A 14814-nucleotide genomic window follows, 5' to 3' on the forward strand; every position below is an offset into this window, starting at 1 on the left:
AATAAAAAGACCTTTCTATCGTTTCCACAATTCATTTGTTTTCGTCCTGCAAATGGATAAAATTTTTGACACCGAAAGTTAAACAACACAGAATCAATCCATATAGTATGTGACGGGACAGACCGACGTAAATGCGAGACCTAAACCGTTTGATGACATACTTGTACATCTATATAAAGTTCTTCTTCTATTATAGTAGCAAGGGAACTGCACATTTTCACGTGATAATGTAACTAGATATAAAATAAATGGAAATAAATACACTGCAAAGAAATATGTATTTGCATTGATCATGCTTTCATAAGCATCCTGTAAAAATTGGATCAATATTCAATCCTACAAACAAAAATGGTATTTAACCAAAAGTTGCTCAAAGACAATTTCTTTACAAAATGAATGACTTCTTTTTTTTTAATTAAATTGAAGTATTAATATAAAACAATGGTATAAAAACAAATACACAAAATGTTTGTTAATTCATAAAATAACACAACTCTGTATGCAGCAACATTTTTTACACGATTGAGTTAGAGACACTGTTTTGTCGGTACTTTCAAGTAAAGAGTCTGACTCGTTAGTACATCTTTTTAATTGCATAGAAGTGTTATCGAAGTGAAATGTAGGAATGTATTTATCTTGATGGTCATCATCATTGTCTTCGTCTGAGCTGTGTTCATTGGCGTCTAATTCTTTGCTCAGGCCATCCATTGAAGACGACTTGCATGAGTGTCTGGAATTTTAAAAAAGACGTTTACAATGATGCATGATATAGACATAAGTTAAGAGATTTTCAATGTCATAGGGTAAACATTGCAGAAACAGATGAAAGATCATCACATTGAAATGTGTAATCATTTAGCATGAGACTGTCCTGGAGGGTATGCAGATCATGTTCTACAAGTGGCACCCGTCGTGGTGCTCATGTTATAAAAAATCCGGTAAATAGTCTAATTCGGTATGCTTCCTTGTGAGCAGCAACCCTATATCAAGAAAATCATGATAAGAAATACAAGCACGGGAATATCGTATCAATTCGGATATATATATACCCCGTATGAAGGTGTTGTTGGAATGTTGCTACATGAAAATAGGAAGTTCACAATTGGAAAGCTGAAATCATTACTTCTGTCGTAAAGTTTTGTTTTAAACCGACCCTCATTGTCAATTTCTAGATGTAAGTCAAGATAATAAAAATAAGAAATAAGCGAAAAAGATCATCAAAACAGGGTATGGCTTGTTCAACAAAGAAAAAAATGACTGTAACAAGTTAGGAACATGAACTTTGTTCATTTATTGAAATCTTAGAGCTTTTGATTTTTCATTTGATTATGAACTTTCTGTTTGTGCTTTTGATTTTGCTAGTTGATTAGTGACCTCCCATTTTGAGTTTTCTTTGGAGTTTGGTACTTTTGTTATTTTTCTTTTTGCTATGTCTTCTATGTTTATTTGAGAGTTATGTTCTAAGGCATGTTTCTCATACAATATTTGTTTGATACCCAATTCGCTTAGAAAATTTTATTTTTGTGAAGTTTCACTTAATTAGCAATTGACAAATGAGAATACACACTAGATCAAAAGAGTATATACAGCTTTCCGTAGCAGGTGCTATACCACCATTGCTTGTCTCTATAAGCATTTGTTTAATTTGCTTTATTCGAATAATTGTACAGAATTTTTCAACTAAAAAAGCAAAGTTGTATTCAGTTCTTTACTGAAGACAAAATTTCACTTAACATTTCATTGTATAAACAAAAATAACATCAATGGAAGTTAATTCTTCTGTACATGTTTAAGTAACCGTGTGACCTCAAATTTCCTATATATTCTATAGAAACACACAAAAAGTGTGCTTTGCAACACCCAACATATATGTTTATGACTTAGCTTTTATTTTACTGCAATGAAATGTAGAATAAATTTCCGACAACTGTTTTATTCAAGGGAATATTTTTATCGACACTTTTACACATAGAATTTGTAATTTTCATGTCGAGCGAAAAATGTTATAAACAGCGTACAAAACCTTTAACACTTCTACAAAATGCCATTTATTGCAGTAGCTTCCATATAATTCGTTGGTACATATATAAAGGGAATTATCTGATATGGGCTTTCTGTATTTAAATTACCCGCCCTTAATAATGGTAGATTCATTTTTCGTAACTTTCTTTTTTGTTGCATTTTTTCTCGTCTAGCAATTGAAAGGAATATTTGACTGTTGAAGTTTAATATGCAAACTTATTTCCGTCACTAGGCTTATCTTTAGTTATTGACTTACCCTGTTGACATAAAATCAAATGTCATTATTATCAAAATAAACAGTAAACGAATGCGCGTGACATCTCATGTGACGAATGAAGTGAGTTTGTAGAAACAACTGTGTGCACGACATAAAACGGAAAAACACTTAGGATTGTGTATAAAAACACTTATACTGTATACATTAAGTTACATGTATGTACAGGACACTTAACATTTGACATCATTTAAGTATAAAGTAAATCTTTTTCTAATATTTACAAACATTAATACAATCGCGTGTTCGACTCGCGTACTTTCAGGGAATGTTGTACTATATACACAAATGATATATATACAATCGGTTTGAATTATTATTCTTTCATCCCTGAAATTCAAAGTCAGTTTGAATTGACTTAAATCTCATGGCTCATGTAACATCATCTATCAGGACAGACACTTAAGGATTTTCTACCCCAGGAATAGATGCCATGAGGTGTATTTCTGGTAAAACCATTCTGAATTTTGTGTCTTTATTACGTTTCAAACTTGTACTTATTTGGCGGTTTTAACTTTTCTATTCGAGCGTCACTGAGCTATCATTAAAACCACGTTTAACCTACCATTTGTCTGTTAAATTTCCTTTACCAACATGACCAAGTCATGAATATGACAGTTGTTATCACATAGCCCGTTTCCTTCTATGTTAGCGTTTGTTTGAGTTGCAATTCAGTATGTCTGTCTTTCCCTTGCTTTCCTCTTAATGTTGATGTGTTACAGTCCACTTAACATGGAAAATGATACTATCTAACGTCAGGTTTAAGTTTTTGGTTAAGGTAGTTTTTGATTAAGTTGAAATCTAATCAACTTGACACTTATTACACATGTTACCTTTGACAAAATGTTTCTTATCTTAAGGGCATACGATACAGTAGAGATCCCTCGTTGATTTTTTCTTACAATTTTGATAGAAGGTCAATTTCAATGTGTACTTTTCAAAAATGCAAAGAAAACAGTACCTTCATGACTTACTTTTTGAGATAATTTGGTTCGAAATTTGCATATTTGGAAGAAAATCCCTGAAATTTCATAAATTATGACTTTTAAAGAAAGTAACAATACTTTTGAATGAAAAGTCATAACTTAACCGGTTTTTTTGTAAAATATTCCCTTGATCCATGGCATCAACATGCTGAAAAAAGTTTAAGGTTAAATCAAATCATCATGTTCCGGATTTAGATTGCTATATCCGAAATAAAGAAATTGAACATATTTTTGCGTCTTTTCGGCAGTGCAGAAAAATATTTGATCTTTGATTTTTTCCTGAAATTTTGGCGGAGTGTTCTTGAAACAGTACTTGATTGATTGCAAAAGAAAAAAATTGGGGTCCATGTGCTTGTTTTTTCAATAAAAGCCATACACCTTAATTTTTTACGACGTCTGTCAGTATGGCGCTAAATTACGTTAAATTTAGTTTTAATGGCAACAACGTCGTGTAAGCATTCCCGCCGTACACGAGTTTGCAGGTGTTTTTCAAAGCGTTGATACTTATCATAAAAATTTATAAGATGGTAAATCATAAAATGAAAAAAAAACATTTGTGCTAAACATTTACGAAACGAAATTTGGACAGGAACCTTTTCATAAAAAAAAAGACTATAAAAAAGAATTCTAGCAGATTGCTTTGTCAGATGTACGGCAAAAAAGAAAATCTGATTGAAATAAAGGTGCATCTCCGTCCGAGATTAGTTCTAAATTGCTTCATGAACTGTTAGAGGATAGACAACTTTATTGACATCACAAAATGTGAACCAACTATAAATTAAGTGAGGCGATACCTTAAATTGACAACAGTATAACCCTCAACAATGACAAAACCGATACCGTATCGTCAACTTTAGGTCTCGACGTACTTTGATTTTTATTTTATTTTTACATTCAAAAGATAATCATCTTTCAAATTTAAATTATAAGCAGTACTTCTTGTTTTATAATACGAGCTGTTTTGTGCAATTTAACTCATGCCATTATTGCCTCAATCGACCGAAAATGAAGTTGTAATGTAATATTTCATAGGAAGTGCAGCAGCCGGTATAAGAGAATAATATTGAAAGATGTCTTTATCAATAGATAAGTTACATAACCTTTTTTTACGGCGTATACGTATGAATATTGGCGTACTTGTTTGTCTAGAAGTAGAGCTATATTGAAAACAATTTGTTCGTCTGTCCGATCGTCTAATTATACGACGAGTTTTAACGTGTGTACACTTTCTGATCTGTCTGTCTGCAATTAGTGTAAATTTGCCGATACTTCAATTTTTATCTCTCAATACATTGAAGTATAATAGGGACGTGCTTATACATGCAAATAAGAAGACGTGGTATTATTACAAATGAGGCAAATCTCAATCAGAGACCAAATTGCTTAACGACTATAGGACATCGGACGGCCTTCAACAATGAGTAAAACCCATACCGCATAGTAAGCTATAAAAGGCCCCTATACATGACAAATGCAAATCAACTCAAACGGGAAACTTACGGCCTGATTTAAGTAGAAAACAATGAAAAAAATACAAATATGATGACCAATACCAAAAGACACCATTTAATTACAAACCCTTTTAACAGCATGTGAACGTGCGTTTTCTTGTTTTGGTCTATTACATCCAGTTTCATATACAAAAATAATACATCCAATTAAACAAACTAACGTGTGACAATTCTGCATCTATTGGTAATATTTTGCTTAAATTCAAACCAAAAACGGCACCAATATTTTTTTTGAAATCTTTTTAACGGACTTTTATTGACAGTTTTTCTACATACACATACAATATAATATGCTTTTAAAATATCAATTAAAATCGGCAATTTTTTTTATGTACCAATTTCAAGTCCAGAGCAGGATGAGACAATCTCTTTTTTATTATTTTATTTACGAATAGGGATGTTATACGACCTTGTCCACCAATGAGGGTCTCGCACATGCAGTCGGTTTTGTTATTTCATTGATAGTCTGTTAAATTTGGCCTTACAATGTACAATGACAATGTTCCGTAAAACTTGGAGGCTGCCAAATTCTAAACAAGAAAAGAAAAAAAGACACAAACTTAACTATTTTGATTCTGATATTTTTCAGTTCAAGATAGTATTATTTACTTCGAATTCATTATCAATAAATGAAAATAACTGTTCTCGTCATGAAAAATATTGCACAGCTGTACAACACTCCGTAGTAATGACTTTTGTGTATGGATTTCAACACCAGACCCGATTCGGCCACCCTATAACAATAGATTTTGTTAAATTTTTACTCATTAATCACGGGTTCATACGTTTTCTCATTTCTATAAGTTTCATTAAAATGACATTTGGATGTCATAAATGTGTAATTAAATATTTGCCGCTGGACGTTAAGTAGCTACCAATACTCATAATTAGCTATTGCAGGTCGTTATGTTCCGAATTGTGTTTTTGGGCCGTGCAGTTTTGGCAGTTATTCAGTGCCAGACTAAAAAGCTCCACAATTCTTCTTCCGTCTTTCCATGTCAGTACTCTCTTCCGTGTCTAACACCATTTCATCAATTTCGTCATGCAAAATTGTATTTGATTTATTTTTGTACATCTCAAGTATTTCCTTTAATCTAACTGCTCTTCGGTGGGTTTCTTGATTTTTTAGAAACGGCATGGCCACTTTTTTAGCAGGTATTTTTTTTAAATTCGCGCAACCGAAATTAATGACGTCAGAGAATATTCCGCGAAATATGACTTATTCTAAAGCGACGTCGCGAAATGTTAACGTTCTTATTAGAAACATCGCAAAATTACAACGTTCTGGTTACCAACGTCGCGAAAACAACACGGACAGTTTTGAAAACGTTATTATCTGCCCCTGCTACTGTATCGTATTCCCTTAATGCCAAGTCAGAGTTTGACCCCAATTACACGGTCCAATGAATGTAGAAACTGAAAGTGCGAGTGTACTAAGAACATATTCTTGTTTTACCATTCTTGTTATCGGTTGAATTAAGATATATTTGAGTAAAAGGCCTTTTCAAATATAAAGTTTCTTTATAGCTTATTAATAACGACACTGATGTAACAATAATATTTGTTCCATACTTCCCGAAAAGGGGAACCATACATATTCCATGTATTTAGCATTGGTACCATTGGTTAACCAATTTTCATATAGATTCTGTTACGTCGAATTAGAAGCGCATTTGTACGTTTCTTGATCTTCCACCAAGGTTATACTTGAAGTTGTTTTTGAAATACGTATCAATTCGATAATGCCACAACCCAACAACACATTGTTTGCAGGGTTTCTGGCTTGTTAATGTGTACATCTATAGGCCTGGTAGTTTAATGGCCTATATGATGAAAAACAACAGCAATCTGAAATGTTCTGGATTTGCCTGTTTTTTTTATGAGATCAGACAATAATACATTGTCGCTATTAAGTATCCAGAAACCGGTTAGGTTGCCTTACTTACACTAACATCCTGAATCAAAGTAAATCGACTTCTTTTGAAAGTAACATTAGTCCTGTTAAAATACAATAACTCATAGCAAATTGTAAGACAAAGATTTTTTAAATAAGGGCAGTACGTCTGTACTTCTTCTTCAATGTGTCTTCCTATAACGGTTACAACGATAGAGCTTTCAGTTGTTTATGGACAAACTTTTTTTCTATTCTGCCAGGACATAATACACATTTGCATATATACATAAGTACTGGTCTGTTGAAAACTTTGTCACGTTAAATAATGTAAATTGTTATCTTTGAAAAGATTGTCAATAATAGGATTGACAAAATGGTGTCAGCAATTCCTTGTATCACTTTCCTTATTTTTAGCATATGTTCACTATTTGAAGCTGAAACAAAGAAAAGACTTTTACTTAACGATCCTGATGCTCTCTTGCACCGTGTTGAAATGCTTGAATCGAAGGTACAGGATTTAACCAGACAGCTGAATGAGGAGAAAATAAGTTCTCAAGGTAACCATTAACTTTCAATATTAATCAATGTTAAGTCAATAATTGGATTATAACTAAAATGTATCATGTGATTGTATTCTATAAGACACAACAGCAAACAAAAATGAAATAATGACTTCATTTCTAATAAAAGCTTGACAATAGTATCAGTGTTATTTAGTTAATTTCAAACAAATGTTATTACGACATCCATAACAATTTTAAAGTTTTGTTTGTTTAAATATAACATTCATTGTTGTGAAAGTGAAACGATTTAGAGAAGTTGTGGGTTCTTTTACGTTTTTTTCTGATTTATTTGTTTTGATGGCGTTCAACCTGATATATAGAGAATATCATATGGCGTTTTCAATATCGCATCTGCTCGAGGGATTATATTGTTTGAGGGTTGATACGGTGTGTGATATTGAAAAAGCCATATCATATACACTTTATTTTATACAGATATCTCAAGTAGATGTTTTTTATGTGACATGGCGTCATACAGATAAGGAGGTTTGAAATGATGTCATACAGATTATGGGTTTGACATGACGTCATACAAATTAGGGCATAGAATACCTTAGCCGTGTTTTGTACAACTTTTTGGAATTTGGATCCTCAATGCTTTTCAACTTTGTTCTTGTTTGGCTATATAACTATTTCGATATGAGCGTCACTGATTAGTCTCATGTAGACGAAACTCGCGTCTGTCGTACTGAATTTTAATCCTGGTACCTTCGGTAACTATATACATACTTCCTGACTTGGTACAGACATTTTCTGATGTAGAAAATGGTAGATTAAATATGGTTTATGACTAGCTATACCTCTCACTGACAGTCGCATTTAGTTCCAAGGGACGCAATAAAACTTTCAACAGCATAAAAATCTTGTATTGGAAGTTCTAAAATAACCCTAGATTTAAAAAAAAGAAAAAGAAATAAAGATGAAGTGAGACCCACTTGGAGTCATACTGTTCGGGTTTATGTATATTGTGCTTAATTTACATAAACCGGTATATGTTCATATATCCCCTTACAATTTTAAACATTGATTTACACAAACAAATTGGTCTTCTGCAATCGGTTTTTGAAAATTACAATTATTTTCTCAAAATTTAAACAATGAAATTGTCGTTTACCATAAGATTTATGGATTTCAAAGGTTTCTTTTACAATGTTACTTTGACAGCAACAATAATGTAAATGAAAAGAAGTTGACATGACTTCTCCGTCCAATTTTCTTTTGAATGTTTAGTATTTGACATGATAAATAAATGGGTAAAAGAGAACAGAGGCTAATATTTGAAACTAAGTAAGAACCACTGACAATTTTATGGAGAAAAAAAACGAAGAAAATAAAAATTTCAAATATGTATTTACTGAAACTCTGTCACTTTAGCTTTCGGGAAAGACACGTGTTGATGAGGAAGCTGTTATCTTATTTACGATACAATATTAATCAGTTCACATCACATGATGAAGCAAGGAGAATTAATACAACATGATCAAATGCAACAATGTTAACAAGTGCCATATTTGAAAAGTGGCGAACAATACCAGAAAGATAGTCAAACTCATTGATCGCAAAAATCTGGCAACGCAATGGATAAAAATGAAAAAGACAGACAGACAAATAAAAGTACACAAGATAAAACATAGAAAACTATGAAACCTCCGTACTTTTAAATTGAATACATTTGAGATCGACGTCTTATCTTGAAGAACGCCATGTACATGTTATGCTTGACAGTTTTTGCAATGCTATATTTTTATAAAATATTATGATATAAATACTGTTCAATTTGTTTATATTTCAGGCAGTCAACAAACTTATGTCAGATGGGGTAAGAAGATATGTGGCACCAATTCAACGCTTATTTATTCTGGTACGTGCACTTATAAAAACATTTAAGACGACCAGTTAAATGGATTATTAATGTATGTTATCATAAGATGCATCTAAATTCAAACCCGTATTAGGTGTGTTTTATTTCTGTTCCTTATTATTGTAAAAAAAAAAGGGCAACAGTAGTATGCCGCAGTTCGAAAGTCATAAATCGATTAAGAGAAAACAAATCTGGGGTTCAAACTAAAACCGAAGGAAACACATCAACTATAACATGCATAATAAAAGAGCTTATAAAACATATCTATATACTTAAAATGAAACAATAAAAGTATATCATTCACTTGTCTGGCTACTTTTTAAAAAGTATACCAACATCTATAATAGTTTTAAAGTGAGAGTAGTGAACTTGAAAACAGAGCAGAAAACACTTACAATTTTATATGGGAAAAAGGAAAAACGACGAAAATAAATAGCCCAAATCTGCATCTACTGCAACTCGTGCAATGTCCTTTATAAAAGAGATTCCTTAATACGTTATCAGTATCTTAAATTTCATTCAATCATGAGTTATTGCTTCTTTGTAAACGTCTAGTGGTAAATATGATAGAATATCAAGGACGAAAATCAGACAAAAAAGACTATTAAATATGTAGGTATTTCAAATCGATTGTTAGATTTGTAGTTTTGCTAGTAACAGTCATTAATTGTACACCTCGAATATATCTTGCAACGTTCCTAGACCCGAGAGAGGGTACCTTTTACAGATGCACAGTCAAATCTAACACACATCTAAGCAATGGTGTCATGGTACAACCATTTGAAAAAGATAGGCGACAGATACCAAAAGAAAAAGACCACACGAACCCCACTAAATATTGAAGATGATCTCAGGTGTTCTGGAAGAGTAGGCATATCCTGATGATGAAGAGGTCCAGGCATATTTAATGATTTCATGATATTTGTTTCAAACTTGGCGGCTAACAGATATTTGTTTCAGTCAGACGAGCGTCAGTGTACTTATTTTCTGCTTGTTCAAAATACGACACATCAACTCCATACTCCTTTCAGATTAATCCGGTTGTCCCTTTAAGTAACATTTATGATAGAGATAACCGCTGTTTAGGCATAGACAACAAGTGCAGTATTTCTGAGTTGTTATGAATTATGAAAATAAAGAATGCATAAAAATCACGGGTGTATCAAAGGTTTTCATTTAAAAAAAATATAGGTTCAAACGTGAAGTTAATGTCCTGATTCGTTTCTTTACAATACTTCTCTCATAAAAATTAACACATTTCCTATTCTCAATCTCAATTATTTCATTACTACGTGTGTTCTGTCCACTTGTGTAAAACCCCTACTAGATAGGCGTCCGTTTGACTTTGCTTGCTGTTCAAGTTCGAAGTCACACAGAATGAGGCTGTTTAATCCGATTCTTCATTTATAGGGAGTAAAATCTGTCTTTGTTGTTCTCTCCCTCTTCACGTCAATTAGCCTTGATAAAATAATTTAATGGGTCCACATGCGTTCCTTCCTTATCATATGTTCGATAATTTTTCGGTAGCAATTCAAATTTCCCTGACCTTCATCTTGGACAACCTCTATTACAGGTCCTACCTTTTACATTTATTTTTAATGTGTTTTCGTCCTTAAGATGTTTGAACTATTTGCCGTTAGACGTTGAGCAATCAACAATCCACCCAGAAAACTTGATATCACCCCTAGTTTTTCTTTGGGTACGTGTTTTTAGTCTTTGATTTTGCATTGTGTCTTGTGTACTATTATTTGTCTGATTTTTTTTTCTTTTTATTTTCGATAGATGAGTTTGACTGTCCCATTGATATCTTTCGCCCCTTTTTAATTAGCCCTAAATTGTATTAAGATATAAGGGCCAGATAGAGAAATAGTGACGAATATTATTCAATCCCGTTGAGAATATTTAGGGAATAAAGCTGTTCTTTTTATAAATAAGGAAGATGTTGTCCGTGTTTAGATGTCTGAAATACTTTTAGAAAATTGTATTTATGCCATTTGTTTTAGCTCACATGGCCAGATTAGTCTTCTGGCATTCAAAATTTCATCTGTTTTAACTTGAACCAACCGATGAAGTACTCTAACGTCATATTTGGTCGAAAGTGTATTAAAAAATGTATCTCTTGTTAAAACGAATGTTATAAAATTATAAGTGAATTTGGTTACAGGTCAGGCTGCAGGTACTTCGTATGCAGTGACTGGAGGGGCTGCCAATCCATTGTGTATGGTTCATGAAGTTTTGTGGAGCAATCAACAGACTGAACCATCTATGTCACTACTTCGTGGAGCTGAATACCAGGATAATTTCTGGGGTGCCGGTTCTTTGGATAAGGATGTTCCTTGTGCCGTTTGCAAACCTAAGCATTCTACCGTTTTAATGGTCCCTGGTCGTAATAAATGTCTTCCAGAATGGACTGAAGAGTACCATGATCATCTCTCGAGTAGCTATGAAGGGCATGCGCATACGACGACATTCGTTTGCGTTGATGAAAATGTTGACTTTCTGGATTCGGAGTAGAAAATAATGAGTATAGTTACCTTTTATACGGAGTGAAAGCTCATTGCGAAAGTCTTAAGTGTCCACCATATGTTAATGGAAAACCGATAACATGTGTGGTCTGTTCTCAATAAATAAAAAAAAACTCTTCATATATAGTTGGCGTATGTCATAGCTTTTTGTGCTATTTGGAGTAATCTGTGTAAACTGCAGGTACTCATCAATCGATCATTTATTAAAGTAAAAGGTAAATAACAAAAATCCCGTAAACTAAAAACAGAAAGACTTATAACAAAAGGCAAGATAAAAAAGCTCACATACAGCAAACAAATGCAAAACAAGTCATATTTCTGACACGTGTAAATTATGTAAACAATTGAGGATTAAACTTAGTTATATAGCTAGCCAAATAAAGGCAACAGTAGTATACCGCTGTTTGAAACTCATAAATCGATAGAATAAAACAAATCGGGGTTACAAACTAAAACGGAGGGAAACGCATTAAATATAAGAGAACAGCGACACAACAGAAACACAACATTAAAATGTAACACAACATTAAAAAGAAAGGAGAGAAGAAATATGGCGTCTGTGGTTAGTCGAGGGTATTGACACTCCGATGTTTTTGTGCTAGTTTGAAGTTTTACAGTTCTGTATATGGTTTTTCTTGGACTTTAGAAACTCCAGTAATAATATGTGAGTCTTTCTGAATAATAATTTTGATGCATTTACCAAAGAAAGATACTTTAATAGCCATTTGAAGTTCGGACAAAAGAAAAAAAAACATTCTAAATATAGATATTGGTAGTGACTTAATTGAGAAAATAAAACTCACGGTAGAATAGTTCGAAAACTAGATCGTAAATTGTTTGTAAACAAAGCAAGTCTTATACAATAACTATATATTGTTCATACATAAACATTAAAATATCTCGTAAGCCGAGAATGAAGCAACAACAACAAATTACGAGCTTTGTTTCGACAGCTACTGTTGGCAAACTCTCTGCTACACAGGAAAATGATGACTCTGTATTTAATGACTCAACACCTGCAAAACCAAAATCTGCAAAACGCCCGCATACATGATTATCTAGCGATGGCGATCATGGTTTATGCATCGAAACCGAATTAAATGAGATAAGGAATTCAATGAAAAACATATTGAAAAAAGAAGATGTTAAAATGATTGTCACTGAAACAGTTACAAGCTTGTTTGTCCAAATGAAAAAAGAGATGAAAAAAGAACTTAAAAAAGAAATGATGGTTGAAATTCAAACTAATAAAGAAAAGGTAGAACAGCACTTTAAGTCATAGGTATCTAGATTAAGTAAAAGAATACAGTGTAGAATTTGTCAATGCGAATATCTTAGAAAAAAAAAACGCAAACCTTCACAAAGAAAATAGGCTTTTGAAAGAAGAGATTGAAAATACGGGAAAACGTGCAACCGAAGCAATGGAATTGTCAAACTGGAATGAACAATACTCAAGGAAAAAAAATATTAAAATATTTGACTTTCCAGAAAAAAAAGGGGGAAAGATTGCCTCATAGCTTTTTTCAAGAGATAAGTAAACTGGGTGTAAAAATTGAACCATCAGAGATTGTAGCAGCCCACAGGATACCAGAAAAAAAAAACGGCAAACCTAGACCAATTCTTGTTAAATTTATGCGCATGGAATCGAAAATCTCTATTTTGCGAAATAGAAAACTTATCAATGAAAAGTTAGAAGTTCGCATCTCCGACGATGTTACAAAATTGAACCAAGGGCTACTAAATAGACTATACCTGCATGAGGATGTCACCAGTGCGTGGTATTTCAACGGTCACATATATGGCACTGACAGCAAGGGGGACCGGCATCGTTTTGACATTTATGACAACATAAGGCAGAAACTGAGCTCATAAGAATAGCTCGTATAACGGACCGGTTCTTACATTACATTTATTCAAATTGTTTATTGTCGTTTATTATTTGTTGATATCTTGTAGAAATGTCGTTCTTTTTTTATATTGTTTCAACACCAAAGTGCATTGTAGCCTGTATATTCAGGGAGTGGCATACTTAATTTATTTATTTTACGGAATTTAAGGTCTATTTCCGTATTCGTCTTTAACTTTCATATCCGTTTCAAAACTTCCGGTAGAGAATTTAACAAAAACTGCACATTTGAAATACACATTTTTTAATATTTTTGGTAAGAAGTAATCGGTTTTCAATCTGGTCTTCGATTTAAAAATTTCCGGGCCACTTCACTGATATGAAAAAATACACCGAACACCATCTCCTCCTGGAAATAGAAATAAAATCTGATCTGTTCTCTGTGTGAATAATGAAATATAATTTATGATGAAAGTATAAAAAAACATTGTATACCCCAAGCATTACATTATTGCTATTTACAGTTTATCTACATCTATACAACGGGTTGTCCGATTCATCTGAAATTTTCGGGGCAGATAGATCTTGACCTGATAAACAATTTTACCCCATGTCATATTTGCTCTAAATGCTTTGGTTTGTGAGTTATAAGCTAAAAACTGCATTTTACCCCTATGTTCTATTTTTAGCCACGGCGGCCATCTTGGTTGGTAAGCCGGGTCACCGGACACAATTTTCAAACTAGATACCCTAATAATGATTTTGGCCATGTTTGGTTAAATTTGGCGCAGTAGTTTCAGAGGAGAAGATTTTTGTAAAAGATAACTAAGATTTACGGAAAATGGTTAAAAATTGACTATAAAGGGCCTTAACTCCTAAAGGGGTCAACTGATCATTTCGGTCATGTTGACTTATTTGTAAATCTTACTTTGCTGAACATTTTTGCTGTTTACAGTTTATCTCTATCTATAATAGTATTCATGATAATAACCAAAAACAGCAAAATTTCCTTAAAATTACCAATTCAGGGGCAGCAACCTCACAACGGGTTGTCCGATACATCTGAAAATTTCAGGGCAGATAGATCTTGACCTGATAAACAATTTTACACCGTCAGATTTGCTCTAAATTTGGTTTTTGAGTTATAAGCTAAAAACTGCATTTTACCCCTATGTTCTATTTTTAGCCATGGCGGCCATGTTTTTTTTTATAAAATGGGAATTAAAACACAAACTTTATTCTAGATACCCTAGGAATCAATCAGATGAAGCTAAGTTTGAATTGGTTCAGTAGTTTCAGAGGAGAAGATCTTTGAAATAGTTTACGACGACG

At 32.9% G+C, this 14814-nt stretch overlaps 1 protein-coding gene and 1 long non-coding RNA gene across 3 annotated transcripts; one reads left to right on the top strand and one right to left on the bottom strand.

Annotated features, from left to right (window-relative positions):
• Window positions 1-380: 380 nt before the first annotated feature.
• Window positions 381-2372, bottom strand: LOC143051359 (uncharacterized). The gene is made up of 2 exons (XR_012970723.1): window positions 2279-2372; window positions 381-730 (listed from the first exon to the last, which is right to left on the bottom strand). It is a non-coding gene; the product is annotated as an uncharacterized LOC143051359 (long non-coding RNA).
• Window positions 2359-11762, top strand: LOC143051358 (uncharacterized). 2 transcript variants are annotated; one of them, XM_076224292.1, is made up of 4 exons: window positions 2359-2497; window positions 7102-7244; window positions 9043-9111; window positions 11276-11762. In XM_076224292.1, the coding sequence occupies exons 2-4, from the start codon at window positions 7181-7183 to the stop codon at window positions 11623-11625; spliced, it is 483 nt and encodes a 160-aa protein (XP_076080407.1). In that variant the 5' UTR covers window positions 2359-2497; window positions 7102-7180; the 3' UTR covers window positions 11626-11762. The 2 variants fall into 2 exon arrangements, with proteins under 2 accessions (XP_076080407.1, XP_076080406.1); XM_076224291.1 differs by lacking the exon at window positions 2359-2497 and having other exon boundaries at window positions 7042-7244.
• Window positions 11763-14814: the final 3052 nt, after the last annotated feature.

This window comes from Mytilus galloprovincialis, chromosome 11 (genome assembly GCF_965363235.1).
Source record: "Mytilus galloprovincialis chromosome 11, xbMytGall1.hap1.1, whole genome shotgun sequence".
NCBI lineage: Eukaryota > Metazoa > Mollusca > Bivalvia > Mytilida > Mytilidae > Mytilus > Mytilus galloprovincialis.